The sequence below is a fragment of the Panthera leo genome, chromosome A2, assembly GCF_018350215.1.
Source record: "Panthera leo isolate Ple1 chromosome A2, P.leo_Ple1_pat1.1, whole genome shotgun sequence".
Classification (NCBI taxonomy): Eukaryota; Metazoa; Chordata; class Mammalia; order Carnivora; family Felidae; genus Panthera; species Panthera leo.
Window position 1 is genome coordinate 6,429,079 of NC_056680.1, and position 19,070 is coordinate 6,448,148.

General features: G+C 48.8%; 1 protein-coding gene across 4 annotated transcripts in view; it reads left to right on the forward strand.

Moving 5' to 3' along the window:
- The window catches only part of INSR (insulin receptor), a 114,919-nt gene that overhangs the window by 81,726 nt on the left and 14,123 nt on the right, over positions 1-19,070 (forward strand). For 3 of the 4 annotated variants that reach the window (XM_042928281.1, XM_042928282.1, XM_042928283.1), the window contains exons 9-12: positions 4,165-4,366; positions 10,790-11,061; positions 12,665-12,804; positions 18,847-19,006. In XM_042928281.1, the coding sequence (XP_042784215.1) occupies positions 4,165-4,366; positions 10,790-11,061; positions 12,665-12,804; positions 18,847-19,006 (774 nt within the window). Of the gene's footprint in view, positions 1-4,164; positions 4,367-6,057; positions 6,094-10,789; positions 11,062-12,664; positions 12,805-18,846; positions 19,007-19,070 lie in introns of all 4 variants that reach the window. The other variant, XM_042928284.1, reaches the window with a different exon arrangement.

Sequence of the window (19,070 nt, forward strand, 5' to 3'; positions counted from 1 at the left end):
TGGAGAGGCTCTTGACAAAGTCAGGGAAGAGTTCTAGCCCCTAAATTTAGACCCTTACGTTTTAAGGACTGGAGACAGCAAGGAGTGACAATCAGTTCTCTTCTGTGCTTTCCATTAAAAATTTATACTAGTGATGATTTCCCCCCTCAGTCTATAATCTTGTTTACTTAATAGGCTTCATCCAAATGAATTTCCAAATAGGAAATTATTTGTGCTTCAAACTAGTTGGTATAAATTAGTTTAAAATTAAAAAAAAATTTTTTTTAATGTTTTTACTTATTTTTGAGAGAGAGAGAGAGAGAGAGAGAGAGAGAAGAGACAGAGCGTGCACAGGGGAAGGGCAGAGAGAGAGGGAGACACAGAATCCTAAGCAGGATCCGGCCTCTGAGCTGTCAGCACAGAGCCTGACACAGGGCTCGAACCCACAGACTGAGAGATCATGACCTGAGCCGAAGCCAGATGCTTAACTGACTGAACTACGCAGGCGCCCCTTTAACATTTTACTTTTGCAAATTTTTTTTTAATGTTTATTTATTTTTGAGAGAGACAGAGACAGAGTGTGAGTGGGTTGGGGGCAGAGAGAGAGGGAGACACAGAATCCTAAGCAAGATCCAGGCTCTAAGCTGTCAGCACAGAGCCCAATGTGGGGCTTGAACCCATGAACCACGAGATCATGACCTGAGCAGAAGTTGGATGCTTAACTGACTGAGCCACCCAGGCGCCCCAAATTAGCTTAGAATTTTAATTAAAATTGGATTTAAAAACAAAACAAAGCAAAAAAACCCATTATACTGGAGAAACAGATGTCATTTTCCCCCATTAGTTTTTTTTTTTTTTGTCAGTTTGTTTCTATGTTTGTCTGTATTTATTTTTCTCTAGATTGTTTTAAGTTAGTGATTTCCTCAGTGATTGACCTCGGGGGCAGAGGCTCAGGGACGGCTGGTGAGGCCTGGCTGAGGCCCTGAGCCCACGGGCTGCTCTTGGCTGGACCTCTCGCTCCGGCTGTAGGGCTTTGGGCAAGTCACTGAGCTTGCTTCTGGCTGCCTCCTTTTTGGGAGAAGGGGCAGGAGGCCAGATGATCTCCGGGAGCTGTCCCAGCTCTAAGATCATGTGCTATATGTATGCCTGTGACCTCATTCCCCGCCTGAGCTGAGGGTTGCAAACGTGATTTATCTCCTTCGATGCTTTATATAACTCAAGAGCAAGCACATTCCTCGGCTTAGCTGTGAGCTCTTGGCCCTGCATTCGAGTAACCGAAACCACCAGCTTGAACAACCACCGGCAGTGGCCCCTGATACTTTCTTTGCTGTTTCTTTCTTTCTTTTTTTTTTTTTTTTTAAAGGGTAACCACTTTTATTCTGGAAGTCTAAATCTGTCATTACAATGTGGCTATTTAAACACGGCTTGGGGGGCCTGGGTGGCTCAGCCAGTTAAGCGTGGACTTCGGCCCAGGTCGTGATCTCACGGTTCACGGGTTCAAGCCCCGTGTCGGGCTCTGTGCTGACGGCTCGGAGCCCGGAGCCTGCTTCGGATTCTGTGTCTCCCTCTCTCTCTGCCCCTCCCCCACTCGTGCTCTGTTTCTTTCTCTCTCTGTCTCAAAAATAAATAAACATTAAAAAAAATGGCTTAATTTGTAATGATCACAAAGTTTATGTAATTAAAAATAAACTTACTAAGGAGCAGATTTTGTATGATTCCACTCATTGGAGGTCCCTAGAGGAGTCCCATCCATGGAGACAGAGAGTAGATGGTGGGCCCCAGGGGTGGGGGAGGGGACGGGGAAATCCCTGTTTCATGGGGACAGAGTTTCAGTTTGGGGAAGATGGAAGGTTCTGGCGATGGATGGTGGGGGTGGGAGCATGACAGTGTGAATGTGCTTAATGCCCCTGAGCTGTACGTTTTTAAAAATGACTAAGATGGTAAGTTTTATGTTATGTGTATTTTACCACAATTAAAAAAATACACACAATAAGTGAGCTTGCTTCCCGCGACCAGAACTGGTTTCCTATTAGTATCAGCTATGTTTTTCCCTCCCACTCGGCTTTATTGAGGTATGTTTGAGTTGTAAGATATTTAAAGGCAAAATCAGAAGGTAGTGAAAGTGTCCATTGGGATGATTTTGATATACATACATGCTGTAAAGGGATTTTTCCCAGGTAGTTAGTTAATACATCCATTACCTCCTGTCTTTATCTTTTTTGTCTGTGTGTCTGAGAACATTTAAGTTCTGTTCCCCTAGCATATTTCAGTTATACACTGCAGTGTTATCAACTGCATTTTTATTGGGGGGCGGGGAGGGGAGGGCGCAAGTGAGCAAGGGGCGGAGAGAGAGAAGTGGGACTCGCCTGAAGTGAGGCTCGAGCTCTACCCAGCGCGGGGGTAGAACCCACGAACTGTAAGATCATGACCTGAGCCGAAGTCAGATGCTTAACCGACTGAGCCACCCAGGCGCCCTCAACTGCATTTTAAAAAATTATGGTAAAGTATATATAACATAAAATGGACCATCTTAGCCTTTTCTAAGTGTCCAGGTCTGTGGCATTAAAGCCCATTCGCACTGTTGGGTGACCATCGTGACCATCCAGCTCTAGAACTTTCTCATCTCCCCAAACTCTGTCCCCATGAAACACTGACTCCCCCAGGCCCTGGCTCCCACCATCTGCCTCCCGTCTCTGTGGACGGGACTGTCCCTAGGTGCCCCGTCACCCAGACTTTTACTGCGTAGTCAGAGAAAAACCACGCGGCACTAAGTGCCCTGCCGTGGGTGCCAGAAAGGGTAACGGGGGGTGAGGAGCTGTGTCTGACCTCATGAAAGGTCCTTTCCTCTCCAGAAAATTCTCAGCAGCCTCCCTCACTCAGGAAATCCTACCTTTTTCTTCCATTTATAATGCCATTACCAGTCCCTTTAATGGTTAACCCAGCCAGGTCAGTCCGTGTCTATTAATACACGTCCCAAGTATTTTTAAGAGTCCCTTGTAGGCTTTCACAGCTGTATAAATACTTGGGCTTCCGAATGGATACTCACCATTCACGGGAAGGTACTTCGAGCCCATTGTCTCCAGGACGCATTCAGGGGGAGAAGAAAAATGCTCAGGAGCTCCTGGGAGGCTGCAGGCACCAGGGCTGGCTGCAGGATAGGTGAATCCCAGGGCCCTTCGTGGATTGTGCCTGGAGAAAGTAGCTTTTATGTGCCTGGTTGCATCAGAAGTGTGGCTGTGCCCACCCGATGGATGGCAGGCACCCCTGGGACCGGACTCGGGTCAAGACACAGCCAGTGTGGCACTTAGCAACTTTGGGGGTGCCTGGGTGACTTAGTAGGTTAAGGATGCAACTTCAGTCCCAGTCGTGATCTCGCGGTCTGTGGGTTCGAGCCCTGCGTCGGGCGCGGTGCTGACAGCTCAGAGCCTGGAACCTGCTTCGGATTCTGTGTCTCCCTCTCTTTTGGCCCCTTGCCTGCTCATGCTCGCTCTCTCTCTCTCTCTCCCTCTCTCTCTCAAAAATAAATAAATTTCCAAAAAAATTTAAAAAAAAAGCAACTTTGTGTTTTTAGGACACTACCTTCCAGCAGTTGGTGTTCTCTCTCTCTCTTTTTTTTTTTCTGATTCCTTTTTCTGTGCTTATTTTTTTTTAATTTTTTAAAAATGCTTTTATTTATTTTTGAGAGAGAGAGAGAGACAATGCAAGCAGGTGGGGGGGGCTGTCTTTCGGCATGCCAAGGAAATTCCTACCACGGGGCCTTTGCACTTGCTTTTTGCACCTTCTGAACTGCTTGCACCAAGGTATGTGCATAGCTCACTCCTTTACTTAGTTTGGAACTGCTCAGCGGTCGCTTTCTCTGAGACCACCTCATGAAAAACAGCACCCCCAGGCATCCTCTGTCCTTTTACCCTGCCAGCTGACTCATGACATACGTATTTATTAGTTTACTGTGGAGCCCTCCATCCACATGCACTAGATTGTAAGTCCCATGAGGCAGGGTCATGCCTAGTTACCTTATGGTCTCCAGCCTGATGGGATTATGGTGTCTCACAGTTTCTGGAACGCACGGACCTGCACGGCTGCCCCGTGTACCCAGCCCCTCTGAGAAGACCCCCCCTTGGCTGCGTGTGTGTTGTGGGGTCAGGCGGGGAGCGATCTCAGGCCACCTGCTCTGCCCGTCTCTAGGGTTGAAGCTGCCTTCCCGGACCTGGTCCCCGCCGTTCGAGTCCGAGGGCTCCCAGAAGCACAATCAGAGTGAGTATGAGGAGTCCGCTGGCGAATGCTGCTCGTGTCCCAAGACCGACTCTCAGATCCTGAAGGAGCTGGAGGAGTCCTCTTTCAGGAAGACGTTCGAGGATTACCTGCACAATGTGGTTTTCGTGCCCAGGTCAGGACCTTTCATTGGCTTGGTGTTGGGGGTCATTCCCTGGGGAACAAGATGAAGCGGGCGCCCAGAGGGTGGGCAGGTAAAGAGGGAGATTCAGGAGAAGCCTTTTCAGGAATAGTCACCCCAAACGGCGAAAAGTTAAAACAAAAACAAAAACAAAAAAACCCTCAGCATTTGCTCCCCGACGTGGCCCAAACCCTTCGTCCCACCCGTGGGCTGCCATCTGACTTCTCAAACGAGCTCCGTTAGATTATTGAGGCACACCCCTGAGGAGGGCCCCCCCGGGCCCATGCTCCTTGTTCATCTGTGCAGCTGTCTCATCCTTCTGGAAATTTCTACGGCATCTTCAAAACCTGGAGGCTTCTCCTGTTTAAGGTTGGGTTTCCTTCGGTGAATGAAGGGACTTATTGACATCCCATCCGATGTGAGAGGGTTTGCAGCGAAAATGACTCGAGGCTAGTCGGCTGTCTGCACAGACATTTAGGTACATGGCACGTTTCTTTCGAGGCCTCAAGCTTACTTGTCCGGCAAGTGCAGATAATCACGGTTCCTATTTCCTAGGACGCTGAGAGCACGTGAGTCACCCAGGCTTCTCAGCCTTGACACTCTCGGTGTTTGGAGCCAGCCCCCTCCTTTGCCGTGGGGCCGTCCCGTGTGCTGGGGGATGACAAAAAGTATCCCTGCCTCCACCCCCCTAACCCCAGCAGTGCTGCGTGCATCACAGGGTTTCGTGACTCTTTGCAGTCACTTCGTTTATTTTTGAGAGAGAGAGAGAGAGAGAGAGAGAGAGCACAAATGGGGAAGGGACAGAGAGAGACACACACACAGAATCGGAAGCAGGCTCTAGGTTCTGAGGTGTCAGCACAGAGTCCGACGCGGGGCTTGAACCCACACACCGTGAGATCGTGACCTGAGCGGAAGTCGGACGCTCAACTGACAGAGCCTCCCAGGGGCCCCCAGTCGCTTCCTCTTTTTTGGATCCAAAGCCTGGGTTTCTCAGCTGGAGAGTCCTCTGCCCCAGGTTACGGCAGCCAGTGAGCGACCGTAGGCTGTGAGCCACGTCCTGCCTCACTCCCCTTACAGACCTCGGCAGATGGACTACCCAGAAATATCTGAGGCACAGGGCCATTTCCAAAGTGGATCGAAACCCCAGAACGCTGACACTGGGATAAAGGAAGACTCTAAAACGGCTCCTTTCAAATGCCTGCCGTCGCTCCTCACGCAAATAGATGTGTCCCCAGAACCATCGAGATGTGACATTTAAAAAAAAAAAAAATTCTTTCTTGTGTTTTTCCTCGGTGACCCTGAGTCCAAAAGAGCGCTTCACGGCACAGCCCGGGCATTGAGGCAGCTACTCTTTTACTGGTTAAAAACAAAACGCTGCTGGGCTCGAGCAAACGGCCAAGTCACCTGTGATGTTTAAATGTGATCACGTTTGACATCCGAGGGGGATCCCGGCCGGCCGGGTCTCTGGCAGGTACTTTCTCTGATTCCTGCCCCCGCCCCCCTTTCTGTGTTCTCTGCACCTGCTGGAGAAGATGTGATTCGGGTGTTGGGATGAGTGGTCCACGGCAAAGGGCAGGGCGCCCTTGGTCTGCTCGGAGGAAGTGTGGCTCCCAGAGTGTCGGAAGGAAGAGGTCTCTCTGAAGGAGTTCTGTCTGTCCTCAAAGTGGTTGGTTTTGTTTTCACAGAAAATCCTTTTCAAGCCCTGGTGCTGAGGACAGTAGGTACGACTCACGTGCAGAATGTCTGCGTGGCCACTGGCAGCTTCTCGGTGCAGGGCCAGCCGGCCAGACAGGGCAGGAAGCATGCTGTGTGCCTTTGAGACTCCAGGGGCTTCTGTGGCTTGATGCATGTGACAGTCTGCTCTGCCCTTACCAGAGGCTTCATGAGTCCATACGTCAGCTGCCTTCACCCCAAAATGGGATCTGGGCATGAGTGTCGGGGAAAAAAATCTTCACTAACACACTCTTACTAAAACACAGAATCAAGGGGCGCCTGGCTGGCTCAGTCTGTAGAGCATGCGACTCTTGATCTCCAGGTTGGGAGTTCAAACCCCACATTGGGCACAGAGTTTTACTTAAAACACACACACACACACACACACACACACACACACACACAGGAGGGAAGGGGTAATTTGTGGGTACCTCTGAGATGCCAAACATCCCCCTCCGTGCATCCACCTGCGAAATGTTAATTTCTCAACATCTACGGTGTAGACAGAGCGTTTTGATCTGGGGTGACAGGTGCAGCATTGCGGGCGTGAGCAGAGGTGTGCCGTATCACAGAACCCCACTGAGGACAGGCGGAGAGATGCCAGGGAAGGGCAGGGCCTCAGGATGAGTCACGGGCTCTTGGGGGACAGGGGGAGACCAGAGGGGAGGCTAGAAAGGCAGATCAGGGCCATGTGGAGGGATTTCATTGTCTCACAGTGGGTTCCCTTGTTTATTTTTGGGCATGTGTGTGTGGCGCTGGTCTGACCTCTAGCGGCCACTTGGGATATAATCTATAGAAAAGAAAGGCCTAGAAATTTGAGGCTTTAGTCCAGACCCAGGTTTCTCAAGCTCAGATGTACTCACATTTAGGGCCAGATCGCTGTCCGTTGTGGGGCCCGCCCTGTGCATGGTGGGGTGTTGAGCGGCATCTCTGGTCTCTGGGCTCACAACGCCAGGAGCGCACTTGTCCCTGAGCAGTGACCAGGGGACCAGTGTGAGCCTGTGGGGTGTGTAGGCAGTGGACACTGAGGGCCCAGACTGTGGGTAAAGGGGAACCACTGTGTATACATTCGGCTCATTTGATGACAACCTTCCATGTTTCCCATTGTTCAGACACCCATTTCTCAGTAGTTACTCACGAGGCACCAGCGTCCTGGTCAGCTGGCCCGTTTGTGCCTGGATGGAAGTGTTCTGAATCTTGCTGACATGGGTCTATCTTTGGTTTTCACCCAAGAATTTCACTGGTCTTTTGGCCCAACAGAAAATCATAACACGTGCGCCCCCAAGGAGGGTTCGTTTTCTGACCACACGTTTTCTGACTACGGTAAAGACTAAAAATTGACCTCAAGCATTTGAGCAGAGAACTTCTTCCTGGTGATTGAAAGTCAATCACTTTGATACCTTTTGGGAGAAGCAGACGTGGAGAGACTTTCATTAAAGTCCGTTTGGACAAGAGTGCAAATGAGAGTATCACATATCTTGAACTCGTAGAATATCGCCAACACTGGGCGTCGATGCAAGTTAGTAGACCTCAGTGATTTTGGAAGTTAAGAAACAACTTAAAAAGGTGAAAATACAAATTGTAGGGGAGGGGAAATCAAGATCGCTGAACTTGTAAATCTAAGGATGAAAATCACAAATAATTAGAAGTAAGGCAGGAGACAGAAAACTAGGGTCGAAGGAAGATTTTCATGTTGAATTTCCTGGACAGTGTTGTGTTCTTCAATTTGAAGCTTTCGGTGAAGAGGGAAGTTTTAATTTGATCTGATTCTAGAAGAAGTTGAAAAAATTAAATATTCTAATAACCTTGGAAAATGACTAAAAATTACAGGTCAACACCTTAAAAAAATTATGTCACAAAAAGGCCCTAGACCCAGAGAGTTTTACAGGTGAGTTATTGGAAATTCTGAAAGAGCAACTATTTGCTGTAATATAGAAACTTCTCAGAGCATACCAATTTTGGAACTCTTTCCAGGTTGTTTTATGAAACTAACATGATACCCCTTAGCAGACACAGGTGAAGATGCTACATTAACAGAAACCCCAGGATCAGCTAACGTGAGACTTTAGATCCGTATGTCCTGATTGAAACAGCATGCTGACAATTTTGTTTAACTCAGAAGTGTGACGATGGTTTATGATCAGGAGATAGGGTAATTCATCAAGAGGTCCAAAGAGGAAAATCGTATGATAATCTCATTCAACAGTGTTAATTAAAAATTCCTAACTGAGGGGCGCCTGGGTGGCTCAGTCGGTTGAGCGTCCGACTTTGGCTCAGGTCATGATCTTACGGCTCGTGGGTTCGAGCCCCGCGTCGAGCTCTGCGCTGACCGCTCAGAGCCTGGAGCCTGCTTCTGATTCTGTGTCTCCCTCTCTCTCTGCCCCTAACCCACTTGCATTCTGTCTCTGTCTCTCTCAAAAATAAATAAACATTAAAAAAAAAAATTTCTAACTGAGGGAAACAAGAAGAGGCCTCGTATAAAAGTAGGAGTGGAATGCTTCTGCTACAAGGTAAATATTAGAATAGTAAAGAATGGATTGTGGGAAATAAGGTCACTTGTGTTTGCGGATAGCCTAGGGCAGGGGTAGACGAGCTAGGTGTGCAGGCTGGCTGCCCGTTTTTTGTCAATGAAGTTTCATTGGAATGCAGCCACACCCATCTTTATATTTTGTCTATGGCTGCTTCCAAGCCACAATAGCTGGGAAGCCATTGAAAGTTGAGTAGAGAGGTGGACCGTGTGTCCTACAAAATCCAAAATATTTACTTTCTAGCATTTGCAGGAAGAGTTTGCTGACTCTTTTTCTAGTGTGTTCCTTGAAAACCCAAGAATATCAACTCTGACGCTCTTAGAGCAGAGCTTGGGAAAGAGAGTTACAATGTAAATAAACAAAAAGCCAGTAGGTATACTAGCAATAGTTAGACTATAAAAACAGAATATGAAAAAAAAATATGGAGTCTCTTGGTTCAAAATCTGAAACGAAACAAAACCCCAGGAAACCCTGTAACCCTCAGCATTGATGTGGTGGTCCTGAGATGCAGTTTTGAGGGGCTGCTGGGGAGACCCCAGGTCAATACAAAGCTCCTGGAGAGCAGTTTCGCCATAGGGATGAACAGATACAGCCTAGTGATTTCTAAGAGTCTACTTTTAGGATCTAATAAGACAATCAGACAACGATCGAAGCAATATTTACAATAACCAAAAAAAAAAGAAAAAAAAACCTGGGACACTTACGCAGGCATGCCTCGGGGGCATTGCAGGTTTGGTTCCAGACCCCTGTGGTAAACGGATATCGCAATAAAGCAGGTCACGTGAATTTTTTGGTTTCTCCATGTGTGTAAATGTTATGTTTATACCACACTGTAGTCTGTTGGGTGTGTGCAGGGGCATTATGTCTGACAAAACGACGTACATACCTTCATTTACAAACCTTGCTAGAAGACACAAACCATCATGTGGGCTTTCCCCAAGTAGTAAGCACTGATCATCGATCCCTGTAACAAATATAAGAATACTGAGAACCTTTGAAACATACCATGATGAGAATCACCCGAAGGTGACACAGAGACCCAAAGTGAGGAAGCGCTGTTGGCAAAAAAATGGTGCCAGTAGACCCGCCTGTTACAGGGACGCCCCAACCCGTCAATCTGTAAAAGAGCTGAATCTTGTGAAACGCAGTGATGCAAAAACGTAATACCATGAGGTAGGTCTGTATTAGGTAACATAGGAGGACGGTTAGTAAATTCTGGCTCACGCATCCAATTGAGTATTTTCCAGTGTTCCAAGTTTTCTGCCGTGAGCAGGCAGCGCTTGGGTAGCAAGGAGGGGAAAACCTTCACGTTGAAAAAGAAAAAATCATAAATTCTGTGCTCAGTACTTAAGGCATTATGTTCGAAGGAAAGTATTTGAGGAATGTGTTCGATACAAGAAGGGAACAAAGGGTCATAAAGCCAGCTCGGTCTTCTTTATACCTGCACATAATATTTCCAGAAAAAAAAAAAAATTGCCCACAGGAAACAGCGGACGGTGGGATGGTGAATAATTTGAATTTTCTTTATGCTTTTGTTTGGTGTGTGTTTATAAATTTTTAGGCAATTGCGTTTCTTATATCCTCTTAAATGGGGGGAAAACGTGTGTCGACTGCATTTTTTTTTGTTTTGGGGGGCTTTTTTTTGGAGTTCCCCTTACCAACTTGAGTGATAAGATTTTTTTTCTTTAACCCAAGAATGAAAAATCAGTCGCTCATATTATGCAGACGCCCTAAACGGAAAATAAGAACTAGAAGATGCATTTTTCCCCGTTTACACTGCTGATGCTGGCCGGTAGTTGGAGGTGTTGGGTCCATGCTGTGTGACAGGGTTCCCGAAAACCTAGACTCTCACATGCTTCGGGCATCTTATTCTTAACACTGAGCCTGGGTGGCTGAGCCATCGGCACAGTGAAAACCTGAAATCAAGCACATGCAGGGGAATGTTGGTGTGGGGCTGCCGCTCGTGGTCCTGGGGCGCCCTGCTCCCCACCCCCTCACCCCGAGGGCAGCCGCTCCGGGTTGTAATTCCTGGGAACCTGCATTTGATCTGTGTGCCTGCTCGCATCTCCGCTGCACCGCGGTCTTTGATTTTGAGCCTTTGATGCTCCAGCATCCACGGTTTTCTCTTTTTAAACATGGGGATCGTGTGACCGCCTGTGTCCTGCTGTCGTGACAGGCCGTCGCGGAAGCGCAGGGCCCTCGCCGACGCTGGGAACGTGACCGCCACCGTGCCCACGGTGCCTGGTTTCCCCAACACTTCCAGCAGCGTGCCCACGAGCCCGGAAGAGCACAAGCCCTTCGAGAAGGTGGTGAACAAAGAGTCTCTGGTCATCTCCGGCCTGCGTCACTTCACCGGCTACCGCATCGAGCTGCAGGCTTGCAACCAAGATGCCCCCGAGGAGAGGTGCAGCGTGGCCGCCTACGTCAGCGCCAGGACCATGCCCGAAGGTGGGTGGTGGTGCCCAGAGCCCCAGGCTGAAGCCCTCTGCCTGCTGGAGCGGATTTGCCTTCATCGTTTCTGAGTTTACTTATTTTAAAAAATTTTTTATGCGTTTACTTCTTTTTGAGAGAGAGAGAGAGAAAGACAGAGTGCAAGCAGGGGAGGGTCAGACAGAGAGGAGACATAGAATCCAAAGCAGGTTCCAGGCTCCGAGGTGTCAGCACAGAGCCTGACACAGGGCTCAAATTCATGAACTGAGAGATCATGACCTGAGCCGAAGTCTGGCACTCAGCCGACTGAGCCACCCAGACGCCCCTTTTATTTTTATTTTTATTTACTTATTTATAGTTTTATTTCTTTTTGAAGCGAGAGAGAGACAGAGCGTGAGCAGGGGAGGGGCAGAGAGAGAAGGAGACACAGGATCCAAAGCAGGCTCCAGGCTCCGAGCTGTCAGCCCAGAGCCCGACATGGGGCTCGAACTCACGAACCACGAGATCGTGATCTGAGCCCAAGTCAGACGCTTAACCAACCGAGTCACCCAGGCAGCCCTGTCATTTGTATTTGTGCCCAGCTTTATTGAGCTACAGTTGACATACAACATTGTGTAAGTTGAAGGCGTACTTGTGTGTTGATTTGATACTCGTACGTATGGCAGGACGATTACCACCAGAGGGGCAGCTGACGTCTGCATCACGATACGTGATTGCCATTTCTTCTTTCGTAGTGAGGACACTTAAGGTCTACTCTCTTAGCAGCTTCAGAGTAGGTACTAGAGTGTTGTTAACTGTAGTCACCATGCTATGCATTACGTCTCTACCACTTAATTCCTCTCCTAAGCTGGAAGTTTGTCCCTTTTGACTAATATCTTTGCATTACTCCCCAGCCCCTGGTAACCACCATTCTGGTCTCTGTTCTCTGTGAGTTCTCCTTTTTTAGATTCCGCATATGCGTGAGATCATACAGTATTTGTCTTTCTCTGCCTGGCTTATTTCACTTAGCATAATGCCCTGAGGGTCCATCGGTATTTGCCTTTATTATTATTATTTTTTCATGTTTATTCATTTTTGAGAGGGCATGAGTGGGGGAAGTGCAGAGAGAGAGAGAGAGAGAGAGAGAGAGGGAGAGGGAGAGGGAGAGGGACAGAGGATCTGAAGCGGGTTCTGCACTAACAGCAGTGAGCCTGATGCAGGGCTGGAACTCACGAAACTGAGATCATGACCTGAGCCAAAGTTAGGTGGTTGACTGACTCACCCAGGCGCCCCTGCTGTTACTATTTTTTTTGATTACACGAGTCATACGTAGCCACTATGGAAACTAGCAAACGCACACAGCCATAAGGGAAATAAAGTAAAATTAAGAAATGCATACACGTATTGTATTAATCAGGGTTCTCCAGAGAAGCAGAACCAGTGGGATATGAGATAGACGGATAGATGGATAGATAGATATGTGGACGGTCCTGCAAAGTGAGTTTGAAGTGTCCCTTCTCCCACATGGCAAATGGAACATGGGAAAGTTATGCGAGTGGCTTGAGGTTGCTCAGCTGGGGGCGGTGGGGGTGGGATTTGATCCAGAGGTCAGGTGCCTGCCTCTAACCACTGCTCCTTACAGCCAAGGCAGACGACATTGTTGGCCCTGTGACCCATGAAATCTTCGAGAACAACGTGGTTCACTTGATGTGGCAAGAGCCTAAAGAACCCAATGGATTGATCGTGCTGTATGAAGTGAGTTACCGACGGTATGGTGATGAGGTAAGACCCTTGATGCTTGGACATGTGCTTCCGAGCTGTCATTGGTACTCCCTTTGTCTTTTTTATTTATTTATTTTGAGAGCGACAAAAATAGCACAAATGGGGGGAGGAGAGAGAGAGAGAGAGAGAGAGAGAGAATCCCAAGTAGGCTCCAAGCTGCCAGCACTCGGGGCTCGAACCCACCAAGGGATCACGACATGAGCTGAAACCAATGTTTCAGCCCCCCAGGTGCCCCACCCTCTTCTTCTTCTTAACTTTTAGCCCAAGGCTTCTCCTATTCGATGCTTTGTCATTAGGACTCAAAGCCTTGATTTATAGCTTTCCAGGGAGGTGGGATAGAAATGCCAGTCTACAAACTCACTTATTTCCTCAGTCTCTCACATTGCTTTCTCAGCTCTGTCCTTCAAGGGGACAGGAGACCCGTTTCGCTTTAGACAGAGTTACCTGCGACTGGGGAGAAATCACGTCGAACCTTAATAAGTAACTTTTTGTTTACACCCAGACACCGGGCAGGGTGACGGGTGACCGCACAAGATGTGGAATCTCAGGAGATCAAAAAAGTAGCCAAGGATGCACATATTAAGCGCTTAACACACAGGCGTGTCTCATTTATCATAGTTTATCACGTCTGAGACGGGATTAGGCAACCCCGTTATTTTTGTGGCTGCTGAAAAAGAAAACGATGCTGCCGGGTCTCACTGTAAGTTGGTGCGGCTTGTCAGACGCATCCCCGTTTCAGACATGTCAAACGCATGTAATGCCGTGCCTCTCAGGACCCGTGAAACAGTGGGCCGGAATTGGCCAGCCCCTGCTCTAAGCCACGCCTGCAATACCGTGGGGGTAGATCTGTGTCCCCAGAAGGGCTCGCGGGCTGCTCCTGCTGGGAGATGCCCTGGCCGGGGCTTGCCTCTGACCGGGGACAGTTCTCCCCTTTACCGTGTGTCTTCAGAGAAATCGCGTCACCTCCCTGGCTTTGACTGAGCCCTTCCCCTGTCCCAGACATTGCACTGAGTCCTTTGCAATCATCCATTCAAACTGCACGGTGACCCGACCCGGTGGGATCCGTTAGCGTCTCCGCTTACGGCCAGAAGCGTGGACAGCGGAGCAGCCAGTGGAGTTGGTCAGGGTCACACGTGCAGCACTTAAATCCAGACTGTTGGGCCCTGGAGTCAACCGTCTACAGTTGAGGACAACCACTTAGGTCAGAGGCCATTTTCTTTCCTTCATCTTTTTTTTTTTTTTTTAATGGAGAAATGTTAACATTTATTATCATTTTTTTAATCTAATTTATTGTCAAATTGGCTAACATGCAGGGTGCATACCGTGTGCTCTTGGTTTCGGGAGTAGATTCCCGTGGTTCATCGCTTATGTACAACACGCAGTGCTCATCCCGACAAGTGCCCTCCTCAATGCCCACCGCCCACTCCCCTCTCCCCGCTCCCCCCCATCAACCCTCAGTTTGTTTATACTTAAAAGTCTCTTACGGGGTGCCTGGGTGGCTCAGTTGGTTGGGCGTCCGACTTCGGCTCAGGTCATGATCTCACGGTCCCTGAGTTCGGGCCCCACGTCGGGCTCTGTGCTGACAGCTCAGAGCCGGGAGCCTGTTTCGGATTCTGCGTCTCCCTCTCTCTCTGCCCCTAACCCACTCGCATTCTGTCTCTGTCTCTCAAAAATAATAAAATAGGTAAACATTATTAAAAAAAAAAAAAGAAAAAGAAAAGAAATATCAGTTCAAGTGAAAAAAAAAATGAAAATAAAAATAAAAGTCTCTTACGGTTTGCCTCCCTCTCTGTCTGGATAGTTTGGAACTATTTTTTTCCCCTCCCCCTCCCCCATGGTCTTCTGTTAAGTGTCTCAAGTTCCACATATGAGTGAAAACATACGATCTCTATCTTTTTCTAACTGACTTATTTCACTTAGCATCACACCCTCCAATTCGATGGCCAGACAGTCAGTATTTTTAGTTTTGGGAGCCGTAACGTCAGGCATGGGCATGAAGGTTGTTTTTGTTTTTGTTTTTGTTTTTGTTTTTGTTTCTTCCTTTTTTTCCTTTTCAAAAAAATTTTTTATAACAGCTTTACTGTGATCTGGTCACATACCATAAAATACATCCGTTTAAGAACTACAACTCAATGGCGGGTTTTTGAAAGGATTTTTTAGGTTTTTAAGTAATCTGTACATCTACACCCAGCATGGGGCTCAGACTCACACCCCGAAATCAAGAGTCTCACACTTTGCTGACTGGGCCCACCAGGGTCCCCTACAATTCGGTGGTTTTTAGTAGTTCACAGAGTTGTGCAGCCATCATCATGACCCATTTCAGAGTATTTTCATCACCCTAAAGAGACCCTCCCCCCCCTCCCCCTCCCCAATCTTCCCTGCCTCCCCTCCAGCCTGTTTTCTGCTTCCTGTTTCTATGAATTTGCCCGTTCTGGGCACTTCCTATAAATGAATCATAGCATATATAGCCTTTTGTTACTGGTTTCAGATAGATGGACCACATTTTGTTATTCACTCATCTGTAGATGGACATTTGGGTCGTTTCCACCATATGGCCATTGTGAATAATGTTGGTCAGAACACTGATGTGCAAGTTTTTGTGTGGACGTATGATTTCAGTTCTCATGGGTGCATATCAAGGGATGGGTTCTGTGCTAACTCTGCATTTAACTTAACATTTTTGTATGTTTATTTATTTTTGAGAGCGAGACAGACAGAACAACAAGTGGGGAAGGGGCAGAGAAAGAGAGAGAGAGAGAGAGAGAGAGGGAGACACAGAATCCGAAGCAGGCTGCAGGTTCCGAGCTGTCTGCACAGAGCCCGACATGGGGCTCGAACCCACAAACCGTGAGATCATGACCTGAGCCGGAGTCAGACGCTCAGCTGCCTGAGCCACCCAGGCGCCCCGTGTCTGCATTTAACTTTTAAAGGAAATGCCCACTCTTTCCCAAAGGGGCTGCACCATTTTCTGTCCCCGTCAGTAGTATGTGAGGGTTCCAGTTTCTCCACATTGGTGGCCAACACTTGTTCTGGGCTATCTTTCGAAGAGCCATGCTGGTGCGTGTGAATGGTATCTCACCGTGGTCGCGATTTGCGTTTTCTTGGATGGCTCATTTGGGCCTGAGTTTTGTGTTCTTCCCCGAACCCATGGGGCTCTTCCGCTTGGGGCAGCTGCAGGCAGTTAGGGTCATTCCTGGAACCGGGGTGGGGTTGAGGGTGGGAGACAAGAGCCACTCCAGAGGGAGGTGCGGCTTCCCAAGGAAGTTGGGGATGTTGCTGGCAGCGAGGAAGAGAATGTGGATTGTGTGCAGTGAGCAAGATATCTGCAACGCAGTCCCTCCTTGATTTTCTTCTTGCTGCTCTCTTTTCCCATTTGCCTGGAGTTTACCTACATTCTAGGAAGCCCTTGGTCCTGGGTAAACTGAGGCAGTCGGTTACCCTGTTGGCATTGGACCTAACCCTAAATTCTCCCAGCTTCTTGTGGCTGGACCGCCTCCCCTGTTCCTGGAGCCCAGCGGTCACCGGCAGGAATCCCCACTGCGAATCCCCACCAGAGCCTCTGCCCCACATGGCCCCACACCAATCCCAGACAAATTAGCCCCATTTGCCCTTTATGGGAACAGAGAGACGGGGAAAAATAAGAGAGACTGAGAGATTACAACCATCTTTTAAAAAACCTTTTTAGGGGTGCCTGGGTGGCTCAGTGGGTTAAGCGTCTGACTTTGGCTTAGGTCGTGATCTCACAGTTTGTGGATTTGAGCCCCGCGTCGGGCTCTGTGCTGACACCTCGGAGCCTGGAGCCTACTTCAGATTCTGTGTCTCCCCATCTCTCTACCCCTCCCCTGCTCATGCTCTGTCTCTCTCTCTCTCAAAAATAAATAAATGTTTTAAAAAAATCAAGTGAGAAAATAATGTAAAACTTGTTTTTTTTTTAACACCATCTATACTGTTACGGTATGATTTTGCCAGTCCTGCAAAATTCTCTCCAGCATTTGGTGGGAGGTCGTTTTCTTTTTTCTTTTTTGTGTTTTTGGGGGCTTTTTTTGGTATTTGCTAGTTGAATAGCTGACATCAGCCCCAGCTGCATCATTCTTGAATCTCTGTCTCCTTGGGCCTTGAATCCAAGCCATTCGCCCTCTTACCGCGTCCCCCCTCCGCCCCGGGAGACCCTGGCCCCAAGGACCACCCCTGCCAGGGAGGAGCATGGATTTTTCATGGTGGCTGGCTCCTCCCTTTGCGTCAGTATCTTTCAGTTTTGAGCTTTTCTTCTTGTTCGCACAGACTTTTACGTCATTGGCTTCTTTGCTCTTTATCAGGTTTTTGCGTCCTGTCTCGCTTTTTGTTTTTGTTTCCTGGTGTCTGCGGAGACAGCTGCCTGAAGCTTCTGGTTCCTTCCAGCACACCCCTTGCAGTGCCTGGGGTCCGTGGCCGGTCGTGGAGGATGCATTTCCCCTTTGTCCCGGATAGCAGCTACCTTTGGTTTCTATATTTGCTTATTTGTCCCTTTCTACTTGGTGACTCATCCTACTTGGAAGAACCTTTGGACCAGAGCCTCCGCCCCTGCCGCCAGCCTGATCCGGCCCGATCTGTTTTCTTGCTGTTATTGTCACATGATAAGCACGGGGGTTTTTACATTTCTTTCTCTCCCCGCTAAAATTTTCCAGTCCGGCTCTCTGCATGCACTATTAACTTGGAGCTGTTTTGGAAAGTTTTTAATATTTGGCCCGATGCGTGCAGGTTTCATGGTCTCGTTTTCCCAGGGAGCCTCGTGCCTCTCCCAGTAAGCTCGGGGTTGATCTCTGTTTATGTGGTTATCACTGGGGTGTGTATGCTTTACTTACCTCCTCTCTGTTTTCAGAGATTTGGGTAGATCCCAACTCTTTTAGTAACGGTACAATGAATCAAATCAAATCAAAAGGCTGCACCCTGGGAAGGAAGGAGCTTTAAAATTTGTGCTTAAGACATTAAGCCCACGCATGTGTTTGGTTCTGAGAGCAGGGGGTGTGGGGCAAAGCCTGAAATTCGATTTAGGTGATGTAGGTGTTTTCTTTCCCGGCCCTCTCGGACTTTCTGGAGGCCTGGTGACAACGTCCCACGGTGGTTTTGTAGAGTTTGGGAGCCGGATGGTTCTGGATTGAAGGATTGGTCCTGCCACTTACCAGCCACGAGATCCGCCCCCTCCCCGCAGCATTTTGTCTCTTCAACCAGGGGTCGGCCCACTGTTTTTGTACGCCTGTTTGTACAGCCCGAGATCGAAAAATCACTTTCACCTCTTAAGATGGTCGGGGAAAACAATTCCAAACATCGAGAGAAGAGTAACGTCATGACGCGTGTCCACTTAGCGTGGAGTCCAGCGTTCAGCGTCCACCAGGCTCCGTGGGCACGCAGCCATGCCTGTCTGTGGACGGACGCGAACTGATTTGGGAGCGGTCCCTGGCTGCTGAGTTGAGTGGGTCACAGTGAGTGGCCGCTTGAGGCCATACACATTGACCGTCTGGCCCTTTATAGCCGAAGTTCGCCGACCTCTGCCCGAAGCCTCTGTTTCCTGTCTGTAACAAGAGGCTAAGCCCTGGTGGGGTAAGAAGGAAATGACACGATCCAGGTCAAATGCTTGGCTTGTGGCTCAGGAAGGGTTATCGATAACGATAGCTTCTGTGTCTGCTTCCTTATCCCAAGAACTAGGGCGCTGAGATTCCGAGGTTCCTAATGTCGCTCACGCGTGTTGCCCAGTGATTGTCCCTTACTCCCTGTGTGTCATCTCTTTTTTTCTTTAAGTTCATTTTTATTTATTTTGAGAGAAAGAGAGAGAGAGAGAGAGAGAGAGAGCGAGCGAGCAGGGGAGGGGCAGAGAGAGAGGGAGACAGAATCCCAAGCAGGCTCCGTGCTGTCCGTGCAGAGCCCGATGTGGGGCTCGAACTCACGAACCGTGAGATCCTTAACCGACTGAGCCACCCAGGCGCCCCTCCTCTGTGTCATTTCTGACATTCCTGCCAGGGGATGGACACCCCCCACACCTGCCCTCTATCCTCCCCTGTCTTCCAGGAGCTGCACCTCTGTGTCTCCCGTAGACACTTTGCTCTGGAGCGGGGCTGCAGGCTGCGAGGGCTGCCGCCGGGGAATTACAGTGTGCGAGTTCGGGCCACCTCCCTGGCGGGCAACGGCTCCTGGACAGAAGCCACTTATTTCTATGTGACAGACTATTGTAAGTGTGCACGGCAACTCTGGCTGGGTCTGCTCTGGGGAACATCTCAGAGGATGGTCGGGGA